The sequence below is a fragment of the Sciurus carolinensis genome, chromosome 2 (genome assembly GCF_902686445.1).
Source record: "Sciurus carolinensis chromosome 2, mSciCar1.2, whole genome shotgun sequence".
Lineage (NCBI taxonomy): Eukaryota > Metazoa > Chordata > Mammalia > Rodentia > Sciuridae > Sciurus > Sciurus carolinensis.
The window spans coordinates 53,279,929-53,293,485 of NC_062214.1; the positions used below are offsets into that span (position 1 = coordinate 53,279,929).

At 43.5% G+C, this 13,557-nt stretch overlaps 1 protein-coding gene and 1 long non-coding RNA gene across 4 annotated transcripts in view; one reads left to right on the top strand and one right to left on the bottom strand.

Annotated features, from left to right (window-relative positions):
• Window positions 1-13,557, top strand: part of Fsd2 (fibronectin type III and SPRY domain containing 2) — a 39,415-nt gene that overhangs the window by 23,910 nt on the left and 1,948 nt on the right. Inside the window, exons 7-12 of the mRNA XM_047535931.1 lie at window positions 1,947-2,102; window positions 3,467-3,601; window positions 4,094-4,244; window positions 6,717-6,850; window positions 9,456-9,588; window positions 11,144-11,320. Coding sequence (XP_047391887.1) covers window positions 1,947-2,102; window positions 3,467-3,601; window positions 4,094-4,244; window positions 6,717-6,850; window positions 9,456-9,588; window positions 11,144-11,320 — 886 coding nt within the window. The remainder of the gene's footprint in view (window positions 1-1,946; window positions 2,103-3,466; window positions 3,602-4,093; window positions 4,245-6,716; window positions 6,851-9,455; window positions 9,589-11,143; window positions 11,321-13,557) is intronic.
• The window catches only part of LOC124971932 (uncharacterized), a 44,799-nt gene that overhangs the window by 21,702 nt on the left and 9,540 nt on the right, over window positions 1-13,557 (bottom strand). The window contains exon 5 of one of the 3 annotated variants that reach the window (XR_007106403.1): window positions 1,000-2,084. The exons of the other annotated variants lie outside the window; for them this stretch is intronic. This is a non-coding gene — a long non-coding RNA (uncharacterized LOC124971932). Of the gene's footprint in view, window positions 1-999; window positions 2,085-13,557 lie in introns of those variants that run through there. 3 annotated transcript variants of the gene reach the window in all.

The window sequence follows — 13,557 nt, forward strand, 5'->3', positions numbered from 1 at the left end:
GGATAATTTACCTAACCTCTCTGAGTCATCTTGGTTTCTTCATCTGTAAAATGCACATCATCATGCTTATAAGAATATGGTGAGGGCTGGGGATATAGCTCAGTTGGTATAATGCTTGCCTTGTAAGCACAAGGCCCTGGGTTCAATCCCCAGCACTGTGAAAAAAAAGAAAAAAAGAAAAGAATATGGTGAGAATTAAGTAAAGTAATGTACATGTAACACATTATAAGGTGCCAAGTAGCTCTCAAATATATTATTGCAATATTTATTTCTAAAGATAATACTAGAATTTGGCTTTTTTTTTTTTTTTACTTCCTACCCTCCCTTTGTCACCAACATCCAACAACATGATTGTGAACAATGCTGTATATATCATTTTAGGGTTTGATTTGCAGATTTTTTTTTTTATAAAAATGAAGATTCTTTTCTGTAATCTCCTTTTTTTTTAAAGTAAAATAATTATGATGGGTATTTTTTCACATAGATTGTTCCTGAACATCATTTTAATGGCTGTGTATCTTACTTTTTTTTTTTTTTTTTTTACTTAGTCCTCAATTGCTGGGGACTAGAATGTTTCTAGGATTTACCATTATAAATCATACTGTGATGAACTTTTTTTTTTTTTTTTTTGGGTGCTGGGGATCAAACCCAGGGCCTTATGCTTACAAGGCAAGCACTCTACCAACTGAGCTATCTCCCCAGCCCTATGATGAACATTTTTAACAACACATCTTGGGTTCATTCTTAGAACCACTGGGTCAAGAGAAAATTTTACTAAGTTATGATGTTCACTGGATGGTCCTTTCTCTTGTCTAAGGATGGTGCAGCCCAAATAATCAGGATTAGTCACTTGGAAGAAAAGACACAAAGGTACAAGTTAGCACTTCAGAGGCACTGACACTTTCCTCACCTAGTATCTAGCTCCCATGGAGACAACTAACCTCCCAAATCATCCCTCCTTTTACCCTGCTTTCTTGGTTGGGCTTTCTTTTTTTTTTTTTTTTTTTTTTTTTTGCGGTGCTGGGGATCGAACCCAGGGCTTTGTGTTTGCAAGGCAAACACTCTACCAACTGAGCTATCTTCCCAGCCTGGTTGGGCTTTCTTGACAGTGTAGAGAAGGATATCTTCTGGGACCCTGGACTTTGGAATGCAGGTTCTCTCTCTCCCTCCTCACCCCCTGTCACTTTGTGGTCTCCCAGTCTTTGAACAGAAAGGAAAGGATGAGCTAGGTAAGCTCCTTTAAGGTTAATTGTGCCCTTATCGGCATTGTTCAATTTCAAGTTCTGAAACTAAGAGCATCCTTAAAAGCCTGGGCTGAAGGGAGGTGCTGCTATGGAAGAAGAACAAAGAAAAAGCATTACTTGGTTTTCTTTTAATTTGCATGTGTTTCTTTTTATTTATGTTGGGGTGGAGGTGGAAGGAGGATTAACAGAGAGGATGGACTCTAAAGAAATTTGTTCTGAAAAGTACAATATGACCAGTCCAATCTTCTCTGATTATCATATGGGAAATGGTCATAGGAGCCCCACCTCCAGAAAAGCAGAGCAACTCTGAATTCTTTCCCTCTGTTCACTCCAGGGATAAGGACAGCAGTGCTTGTGAGCCTGGATGTCCTGTCTTTTTAGATGCCACAGAAGAGCCAGAGGACCTACAAACTGAGGATATGCAAACTGTACCCCAGCTTGAGACCCTATTACTGACCTCTGCTCCCCGAACTCATCTGCATTTATCCAAAATGGGTACCCTGGTTGTTCTTGCAGGCTCATGGTCGAAAGGCTTTGTGTCCCCATCCTTTTCCACTTTGGGTTGCCTTCTCCACTCCCAAAGACCATGGATGTGTTGGGGGATTGATGATCAGCGATCCTATAAAAGGGCCCCTCCCATCCCACACCTCTACCTAAGCTTCCTCATTTTTTTGTTGTTTTCTCTTTTTTTCCTTTTTCTAGCTCCTTCTGCTCCAGTGATAAATCCGCAGGCCCCCAACTCAGCTACAGGTTCCTCAGTCCGGGTGTGCTGGAGCTTATACTCTGATGACACTGTGGAGAGTTATCAGCTGTCCTACCGGCCAGTGCAAGACAGCTCACCTGGAAAGAACCAAGAAGGTGAGGCTCTATGAGGAATCAGCTTACACCCATGGGAATGGTTCAGACCCCTCAGAGGACCAGACACTGCCTTCCTGGCAGCTGGGAAGGTGAAGAAGAGAGGAGTCTGTATGTGGAGCATCTGGGGATGCCCAGAGGATGGGATGCAGGCAGATGAGCATGGCAGAAAGGGCTAGAAAGGCAAGTTGGGGCCTGACTAAAGAAGATCATGAAGCCATTGGGTCAGAATTGTCCTTGGGATCAATCTGTGCCTGCTTTGGGTGCAGGAAAGGCCAGGGATGCCCCTTGTTAAGAATAACCAGCTGGACTGAATTCTAATATGTCCTGGCAGGTAAAAGTAGGACTGGCTCTTTTCACAGTAACCTGTGCTACAGGAAAAACTGAAGGATCCATTTGCAGATCCCATGTAAGGTGAGGGAGCCTGTGTAACCTGTAAGGAATGCTGCTGATTAGATCCACACCTCAGATGGAGACCACTCCTGGGAGTGGCCACCTACCTCCCCTGTTGGCAGCTCTTGGCCCATCCTTTACCCAGGGAAAAGAACTAGAGAGGACTTTAAGGGAAAAGAAAAGGGAGGATGGGGATCAAGAAGTCAAACCTGAATAATCACAATTTTTGCTACTGATTAACCATGCTGGCATCCTCTGCAGACATGCAGAGGCTACTGTGTGGGGGCTATGTCATGGAAATCTATGAAGGTCTTTTAAATGGACCATGCTGTCATAAAAGAACTGGTATCAAAGGGTAGATTTGAGTTATCGCTGCCTTGCAGGTTTCTGAGGAGGTATGGAGTTGTATCAGTCCATTTTTGTTGCATAATAATAGATCCCCCTAGCTGCAACCTGGTGGCTTGAAATAACAAATATTTATGATTTCCTATAACTCTATGGGTTGACTGGGCAATTCTGGTGTGAGCCACCTTGAGTAGGACTGGGTTGTCTAGGGTGGCCTCACTAATCTAGTGCCTCAGTTGGGATGGCTGTAATGGTGCTGGGGCTGTTCCATGTTGTCTCACAACCTCTGAGAGACTGGCTTGGACTTATTCCCATGTAGTGGAAGCATTCCTAACAGCCCCTGTGCACCTGCACTTGCCAAGCCTCTGTATATATTGTATTTATCATTGCCTCATCATCCAATCAAGTCACAGAAGCAAGTCAAATAGGTAAGTCCAGCTTTAAATAACAGCAAGAAAAATGGAACCTCTTAAAAGAAGGAGCAGCAAAGTCACATTGCAGTGAGCCATGCATACAGGGATGGGGGTAATTTGCAGTAGATTTTGTAATCTACTACAATGGGATTCAGTACAACGAACTTGGAGCCACTTGGCGTATATTAAAAGTTGAATTCTTTTTTTCCCCCACAGAGTTTACAGTGACCATCAAAGAAACATATTGCTCAGTGGTAAACCTTGAACCAAATACTCAGTATGAATTTTGGGTCATTGCTCAGAACAGAGCTGGCCCCAGTCCCTCCAGTGAGCATGCAGTATACATGACAGGTAATGGGGACCACTTGTTTAATGTAGCAGGGTTTTTATTTCAGGGGACACAAGGGTACAGGTTCCTACATGTAGCAGGGCTCTTGATTTCATTTGAAATGACAGAAAGAGCTGTGTGATTTTTTGTTTTGTTTTGTTTAAGCACCAAATCTATGTGCCTGGTACAGCAGGGACATTTTCTCATGGTTGATCTAAAAAAATGTTATACTTGGTCACACTGACATTTGAACATTGAGACATTCTCTACTCCAGGAACACTGAAAGGGATTTCCTGGTGCTGTTTGTGTAGAGTGCTGAGGATGAAACCCAGGGCCTCATGCATGCTAGGCAAGTGCTCTACCACTGAGCTACACACCCAACCCCTCCTTGGTGCTTTTTATTGCACTGAATCTTTTCTGTGGGAGGAAGAGGATGATCGTGATATTTGTCCATGGCTCTGAACAAAATGACCAGAAAATGAACATGTTTATTTCTTCTTCCTCCTGCATTTAGCTCCATCTCCTCCCATTATAAAAAGCAAAGAGATAAGGAGCTGTGAAGAGGCTGCACTTATTTGCTGGGAGTCTGGGAACCTGAATCCTGTGGATTCATACACAGTGGAACTGACCCAAGCAGAGACACCAGAAGCCTCAGGAGTAACTGAGTGAGTCATGAGGGCCTTTGTTGGGCTACTTAGAAAATGTGTGGAGTATGGAGAGAAGGTGAGAACTTGTGACACACAGGACTCTTAATTTTAGATTGCTTGGTTTTCTTGAGAAGTAGCTGAAATGCTATTATTGAAGGTGAATGATGACCAAGTAAGTACATAAATGGTTAAACCTCATGTTTACTTTTCCCCCCACCCCAAGTATGGTTTTCCATTCGTTCATTCAACAAGTATGGAGAGCCTAGGTGGTACCAGGCACTGGGAGAGGGGGACACTGGGAAATTAGAAAGACCACTCCCTGCCCTTAGGTTAGTCAAAAGGAGGAAATCAACCAAAAAAACCTGAAAACACCAATGTGTAAAATACACAGTGCTCTGAAGCATTCAAATGCTAGGAAGAAAAAAGAAATGTAATGAAACTAGAGGATGGAGGTGGACATGGAGACCTCCTTTGGGTATAGCAGACATTTAAACTGAGAGCAGAACAGATGGGAGGAACTGAGCTGGAGAGTAGCTGGCATAGGAGTGCTCCCTCCTGGAACAGGGGATAAACACAGGCCCCAGGGCAGGAGTGAGCTGGAAGTGGAGGCACTAAGAGATCCATCTGGCTGGAATTCAGGGAAGGGGGCGTGGAATGAGGAAAGACAAGGTATTGTAACTCAATGTACAAAGATACTGTCTATTGTAGAGGGTTGTCTGGAGGCTCATGTTCACCCTGCTTTTCAGAGCAGGAGGCATTCACAAGTAGACTAGGGCTAGACTCCATGACCATCAGGGCTTGCAGATCTGATAAGTCAGTGTATAGCAGAGGAAACACGGATGTTCCTTTGTCTTGCAACCAGGAGTCCAAAAGCTTGTGGAAGGGGAACAAACCCAGTAGGCAGCCCAGCACAAGCACTGCATGCAGGACAGACTGCTATGGTGCATAGGGTGCATGGAGCTGGACCTGGAGAAATGCAGGAGTATGGAGTCAGCTGTAAGGGAAGCAGATTCTTTTGTGCTAAATTTTGGCGTTGGAATCTGACCATTTATCCCATCTTGCTCTTCTAGGTGGAGTCTATATGTCCATAGCCACATTAAGGCTGACCTTGGTTTTCTATTTCTACAGATACTCAGGAGTCAGGCAGAGGGGTCCAGTGGTTCTAGTCACCCTAGTGGTTTAAGTTTTCCTTTGCGATTTGTGCTGATACATTCAGAGTCACCAGATACCTGGAACAAACTCATAATGATGGGGTCCTCAGAGGGCTTGTCAGTGGCCTGGGTGATCTGGGTGGTATTTACTCTCCCAGTACAAATATAGCTTTGGCCTCCCATTGCTGAAGGAAAGGCAGAATTCCTTCACAGGCTCTGGACCCTTCTGCCTCTCCAGCTCATCCCACACTAGCTCTTCCTCCCTCTTCAGCTCCAGTCACATAGGTCATACTCTTACTTTCCTTGCTCCTTCATGCCACATGGTCTTTGCACATGCTTTGCCTTCTATGTAGGAGATGCTTCTACTCCCTTTTCACCCAGTTACTTCCTAGTCATTTTTCAGAACTCAACCCTCTACCCAGACACTCTACAGCACACTGTAAACTTGTCATGGTTACCACAGTGGTTACTTGAAGAACATCTTTCTTCCCATATAGACTGTAAACTCGAGAAGGGCAGGGACTGCATTTCGTTTTTCCCAAGGCGTCCCTAACAGTGTCTGGAACCTAAGGTACTTAGTTAATACCTACTGAAAGAATAAGCAAAAGTGCCTCTCCAGCCTGAAGTGCATTCTCCAAGATGGTGTGAACCTCCTGGCCTTGTCTGGGTAAGGGCATTTTATCTGAAGATGAACATGGCTTTGAAGACTTCTCTTGCTCACTGGTCTGAAATGTGGTTGGTAACCACAGGAATACAGACAGTGGCAATTATGAGCTTATATTTTTGAATAGTACAATTGGAATGAATTGGATTATTTCCACTAGGCAGTTGTCCTCAAGGGGGGCAGGTAACAGGATGGATTTCAGAGGACCCTTTCAGTTCTGATCAGAGTCATTTGTTCATAGACACATACTGAGAACTTTCTATGGGTCCAGCATGGTACTGCAGTGAGTAGTACACAGTCACTGCCCTCAGAGAGGTCATGATCCTAACAGCCAGATGAAGGTACACTGGATTTTACTGCATGCATGCTCCATGATGCTGCATTTACCAAGCATGGTGCTGGGTACTTAGGAGACTTGGGTGAGGAGATTGAAAGGGAAACAGGTTCAGGCACAAGTAAGAAAGTGGACCACAGATTATCTGAGGGCACAATGAGGACGAGCCAGAACTTCTGGCTATGCTACTGCAGGTCAAAAGATGGTGGAAGGAAGAATGAGTGGTTTTTTTTTTTTTTTTTTTTTTTTTTTTTTTAAATCCCAGTCTTGAAAGGGACATCTGGCACTTGGGCCTGGATCCCCTGGCCTCATGCTGACTGCATCTCTGCTTCTTTGCCCAGGTCTGTTGTGGGCATCCCAACCTGTGAATCTCTGATACAGCTGCAGCCCAAGCAGTGCTATACGATCTACGTGAGAGCCCTCAATGTGGGGGGCCCCAGCACCAGAAGCGAGCCTGCCACAGTCCACACCACAGGTCTGTGCCCTGGACCACACATTCTGTGATCTAAGGTGGCCACTTTGTGGCAGACCCAGTGCTTCTATGACTTAAAAAAGAAAACAGATGAATATGACATGGCAAGTCAGGACTGGAAGGAGTTGATGGGCAATCAAAGCCCTCTGCTCTCATTCAACAGATGAAAGACTGAAGGTCCAAGACACAGCAATTTTGTGGCTGAGTGAGCATTAGAATTCAAGGTTTTTCTTCAGGCCCAAGTTGGACCAGAGGCTTGTCCCACTGGATCTGGGTGGTTCAGACATATCATATCTTACACAGGTTGAATACTTCCCTTGAGATCAGGTCTTTATGAAATTACAAGAAGTCAATGGCCTCTGCTTACCTCCCTGTTCCGGCTGTGGGTCCAAGCTATCTCATCGGCTCAAGGTCAGCTTAAAAGTCAGTCTCCTCTCTGGCCCTAGAGTGTACTCACATTCCTTCTCATTTGCCATCATTCTGTCAGAGAACTGTCACATCTCATATCCAAGCCTTGAGTTAGTTGAGACCTCACTAGAAATACCCACACATCTCCTATTATCCTGGCTCTGCTCTCTGAGATTTGCCAAGGTACACACAGAAGCCAGGTGGGTCTCCCTACACCTCAGAGCAGAAACAGTCAAGCCAGCTGAGTGGGCAACTTATAGGTAAGCAGCAGAGGCTAGGAACCTAGCTCCAGGCTCCAGGCCATTCTCTTAACTGGGATTTTTCACTGAGACACATTGTGTTATTTTCTCCATTACCAAATGCTAGGAGGTCTGTGATTAACCCCCATTTATATTCCTTCCACATAGATGGGAAAAACAAATTCAAGGGCCACCTAAGGTCACAGAGCTGGAAAGGATTACTGCTAGTATTAAGATTTGGGTTTTTCTTTTACCTAGTGCTGGGCCTTCCTTCAGTTGTCTGGCACTTCTGATTTTTTGTGCCAACTTGGTATTTTGAAATACTGAATACTGTTTCAATAAGAGAATGGAGAGCAAAAGTATAGCCAGCTCTTGATTATTCAGTCATCTCTAATTTGTTTAAATAATTTTTTAGCATGCACATTATTAATGAAAAACTTAAATGAATATGAATCAGGGTTGGGGTTGTAGCTCAGTAGTAGAGCACTTGCCTAGTAATGTGTGGGGCACTGGGTTCGATCCTCAGCACCACATAAAAATAAAGGTACAGTGTCCACCTACAACAAAAAAATATTTTAAAGAATGAATATGAATCAGCAAAAATATAAATATATATATCTACACACATATATTATGTATGTATGTTTGGGACCAGAAAGCAGCCAATAAGGGCCACACATTATTAGTTGTGAGGTAGAAACATGCCTTCCCCACTAGTCAGCTAGTAAATGAAGTTCCCAAAGGCATCAGATTGTAGAAAATAATCATTAACAGTTTAGTGGTGATGCTTGACCTCAACTAAGACAATCAGAAGTGACAAAATGGCACCTAAGAAAAGCTAGACTAAGGGACAGTAAAATGGAAAATGAGTTAACATGTTCCCAAAATAATGGACTTTTTTTTTTTTTTTTACTGATTTTTAATTAGATCTATTCTGTACTACTTTTTAAATTTTTTTTAGTTGTCAATGGACTTTATTTATATGTGGTGTGGAGAACTGAACCTAGTGCCTCACACACACTAGACAAGCACACTACACTGAGTCAAAACCCCAGCCCTATTCTGTACCACATTTTTTTTTTGTGGTGCTGGGGATTGAACCCAGGTCCTTGTCCGTAAGAGGCAAGCACTCTACCAACTGAGCCTATACCCAGACCTGTACCACTTTTTGATTAGCTTTCTTTTCATCATGACTTGGGGATGACTAATCTCCTGCCCTAAATGCAAAGTGAACTTTTGATTTTGCTAACCTTTGTCAAATGGAACATTAAGAATTCACTCAAAGCTTGGCATGTAGCACACCATAATTCTAGCTATTCCAGAGGCTAGGGCAGGAGGATTGCAAATTTGAGGTCAGTTTCTGTGACTTAGTGGGACCCTGTCTCAAAACAAAATGTAAAAAGGGCTGGTGGGGATGTAGCTCAGTGTAAAGCACCCCTAGGTTCACTCCCTGGAATGGCAAGAGTAGGGGGCAGGGACACATTCCTTCAATTCCTGTTTCTTTTGGTAAATAAGTTGGAAATTCTTATTTAAGTGCAGGTATTTACATTTTACAAATTAAAAGCACAGCCTCTAGATCAGATATGGGGTTCAAATCTGAGTTCTAGCATGTGCCAGCCAATTTCTTAATCATTTGGTGCCTTAGTATCTTCATCTACAGAATAGAACTAGTAACACCTGTTTCTAAGTATAATCATGAGGACTGAAAGAGATGAGACTTGCAAATTGCTTAGGGCTGTGCTACGCACACAAGAAATGCCCCACACATGGTAAATGTCATCCTGAACTCATAGAATGGCTGTAAATACAGAGGCAGGCTTAAGCAGATCCCGGCTTAAGCAGATCCCACAGGAAGCTAGTCACACCAAGCTGTGGAGAAAGCAGTGAAATAACTGGCTACAGGGGTGGGTTGCGGATGGATATGGGGAGGGAAATCATCTGGGTATTTCCTTCCCCAATAGGAAGCTACTTTCACCTGAACAAGGACACCTGCCATCCCTGGCTGACCATTTCTAAAGATGGGTTTACAGTGGTTCGAAGTGAAAGAAAAATCCTTGCAAAGGAGCCGCTACCCAGCAAGACCCAGTTTACAAGGTACTTTATTGACTGCTCACTAGAACATTGTGTGAAATTCCCTAATGACACTGTTAGTCAGGGAGAATTGGATTATGATAAACAGATACAGCCTAGAAAGAGGAAAAGAGGTAGGAGCCTGGTGGGGTGGAGGATGAGGGAATGGTATGGGCAGGAGAGGCCTGGACTGGACGCAGAGTTCATGGCACCACAAGATGTGGGTTAGGCTGTTAGGCTGTGCAAGAGCACACACACCACTTAGGTCTCCTACTACTTAGCCCAGCATGCATCCTTCTACACTGTGGTACCTTATACGAAAACTCCTATGGGATATTGGCAATAGAGTGGCTGGTCTTGAAGCTCATCATTGAGCTTGTGTGTGACCTGGGTGAGGGTTTTCACCAAAGATGCTGGTTGGCTATTTAGTTCTCTTGCTACTTCCAGAGCCTGGTACTCAATATTGAAGTGACTTATTTATACTATCCTCCTTCCCAAAGATGCATAAAAGGGGCAAACTGAGATATAAACATCAAAGCAATAGGAGAATACGAACGCAGATTGGTTAACTTCAAGGGCTAATTCAGTTTCCATTAAACATGGCCTCTCAAGTTGGTTTTGATGGTACATGCCTATAATCCCAGCAACCTGGAAGGCTGAGGCAGGAAGATTCAAGTTCAAGGCCAGTTTCAAGCAATTTAGTGGGGCCCTATCTCAAAATAACATGAAAAAGTTTGCTGATGTAACCCAGTGACAGAGGGCTTCTCCTAGCATGCACAAGACCCTGGATTTGATCCCCAGAACTCCTCCCTCCCCGCCACAATAAAGTTGGGGATTACCTTATCCACCTTATAGGATCGTATCAAGGAACCAATAAGCCACTGCTTACCAGATATTCGTGGCTGAGGTTTTTGGACTTGGGAGGAGTGGCCTGCCTGGGTCCAGATCTCACTCAGGTTTTCCTTTGAAAATACTGGTGTGGTCTGACTTTCAGTGACAACCTTCCTCCATTGAGTACTCTATTGTTATGGAACATGTATCTCTGACCTTTGTCAGTAAAATGTCAGTGGAATTTTGGAGGTAGAGTTGGATGCTTTGTGAGGTATGTGTTATCTTGCTCTTCGTGGATCAGTCTCTGAATCCTTATCTTCTCCCTGGAGTCATCCCTAACATAGGGTTACCTCAGAGTCCCTCCATGTTTGTTTTGTACCATAAACAAGTGCTGGCTAGTTCATGAACTTCAAGCGTATTGTTCCCTTGGCTGCATTCTACTGAGTTTTCAATCCCTTTTATAATGAATAAATTAATCTAACCTTCATTATTAGAAAAGTCCCAACCATGTTTAAGAGCAAACAGAACCTGTTTTGGGGGATGTCTCCTCCAAGCAGTGTAATGCTCCTCTTACAACCTTCAGCATCAGTCACTAAGTTTGACAGCTTCACAAGTGAGTGTCCAGAAGCACCTACATCCACATTCACAGACCACCTACTTACTTACTGACACCAGGAGATGGTGTCACTCATCTGCACAGTCAGACCTGGACCCTCAAATCAGACATGCTTCCACTTTCTAAAACCAGGTGTGTTGCTGTCATGGGAAATCTAATTCCAGTCCGAGGGCACCACTACTGGGAGGTGGAGGTGGATGAGTGTTTGGACTACACGGTTGGTGTGGCCTTTGAAGATGTCCCTAAGCAGGAAGACCTGGGAGCAAACTGCTCCTCCTGGTGCATGAGGCACACATTTGCATCATCAAGGTAAAGTAAAAGCTGAATACTGGAGATTAAAATTTAAATTTGGGTGAGGTTTTCACTAGCAATAATTAAGGCTCACATTATGTTTTATAAAATATTCTCATTCAGGAGTTGTTGTCATCCACTTTCCTTAAAGTCCAAATGAGAAAAGAGAAACTTTTCTCCAAAAATAACATAGCTAAAAATGCACAGAGAGCTCACTGGGTGCCCACACTGATCTATCCTCTTACATGATTATCTTTACTTTTCACAATTTTATTACTCCATTTAAAAAAATAAGGCTGCACCTCATAGGTGTTAGATAAGTCTACCCAACACAGACTGAGCCTGAATTCAAACCCAGGCAGTCTGGCTTCACCATCTGCATTCTTAATCACTAAGTGATTGCTTTTTCATTTATGTTCATCATCAGTGTTATTAAGTGGCTACAGTGTGATCTGAAGCCTCAATTCCATCTTTTTAAGTAAATGTGGGCAAGAGGCTTAGTGACTACAGCTTTGGCAGCTGAGCTCTTTTCACATGAATAGTTCAATATTGCTGGAGGAAAAAAATCCCATGGAATTTAGGCCCATAGACAAAATTTTCAGACTTAAGGGGCTATGTTATAGGCTTCCTTAGCTTCAAAACTTGAAAACACACACACAAAAAAACCACATCAGTGGGCTGGGGATATAGCTCAGTTGGTACAGTGCTTGCCTCGCAAGCACGAGGCCCTGGGTTCAATCCCCAGCACCAAAAAAAAAAAAAGGAAAAAAAAGAAAAAAAATCCACATCAATAACAATAAAAACCCACATTGCTTTCCCAGCACCTCTTGTAATATGGGGCCTCTAACCCTCCTTGGCTTGATGAATCTTAATGTTCATCCAGTGTTCTCTGCTACTCTCCATTGTGATTACTTAAAACCTTATTGTTATGCCCAAACATAAATGGCAAGACTAGCTTTCCCCCATAAGATTTAGACTATATTGGACTCTACTAAATCTTAGAACCGGTTTGAGGAATGTTTTTTTCAGCTACTTTGCCCATGATCAAGAGAACTGACAAGAACAATTTTAGAGGAGGAAGTTTATTTGGGGCTCACGGTTTCAGAGGTCTGTCCTGGGCAGCCAACTCTCCATTGCTCTGGGCCCAAAGTGAGGCAAAATATCAAGGGGAAAGTGTGTGGTGGAGGAAGGCAACTCAGTACATGTCATCAGGAAGCAGAGAGTTCTGCTCTCCAGGAACAAAATATATACCCCAAAGGTAGGCCCCCAACAACTCCTCTCCTACCTGCTTACAGTTACCACCCAGTTAATCCCACAGCAGATGAATGCACTGATTAGGTCAAAGCTCTTGTAACTCAATCATTTCACCTCTACACTTTCTTGCATTGTCTGACACAAGAGCTTTGGGGAGATACCTCGTATCTAAATTGTAACAGGGAGTCAAGAATTACTATGCACTGAGCCAGATATGGGGATACTGCCTGAAGTAAGAATAAAGTTCAAAGTCTTACCTTTAGAAAGGTAAGAACAAGGGGTACTCTGGGTATGGTGGTGAACACCTCTAATCTCAACTACTGGGAAGGCTGAGGCAGGAGGATCATGAGTTCCAGGCCCACCTGAGCAACTTAGTAAGACTGTCTCAAAACAAAATTTCAAAAGTGTTGGGGGTATAGTTCAGTGGTAGAGGGCTTGCCTAGAATGTGTGAGGCCTTGGGTTCAATCTCCACTATGGGAGGTGGGGACAAGGGGAAATGAAATGGAAGGAGCATAAAAGAAACAGGTGTGTATAATGGGAGGGGTGTGGAGATGAGAAGATAGGAGTGGCAATGAGAGAGCATGACGAAGGAGGGCAAAAGCAAGGCCTGCAGTTTGAGCAGAGTGGAGAATGAGGGTAAGTGTCCCAATGGGATATATTTTTTGGTTCATGGTCTTAGATTCCATTGGTGGTGAGAGGAAAGGTATAGAAAGGACTCATTTAGCTTTTGGTAGCTGTTTAGTTGAGAAAAGAAGGCAAGATAAGGTGAACTAGGATGAAGACAGGCTGGCTTGCTCTGACACATTTAGATCATATTCCAAGCATATATTCCCATGAGTCTGGACTTGCAGACTCCTCTTCAGATGTCTGCAGGTTGTAGGACTAGGACATACCTGTGGTTGATTTGAGTTTCAGCCAATTCCCAAAGCACACAGGAAACAGAGCATGAATAAAGGGTGATGGTGCTACCTAACACCAAATACTAACAGTCCTAGTGACA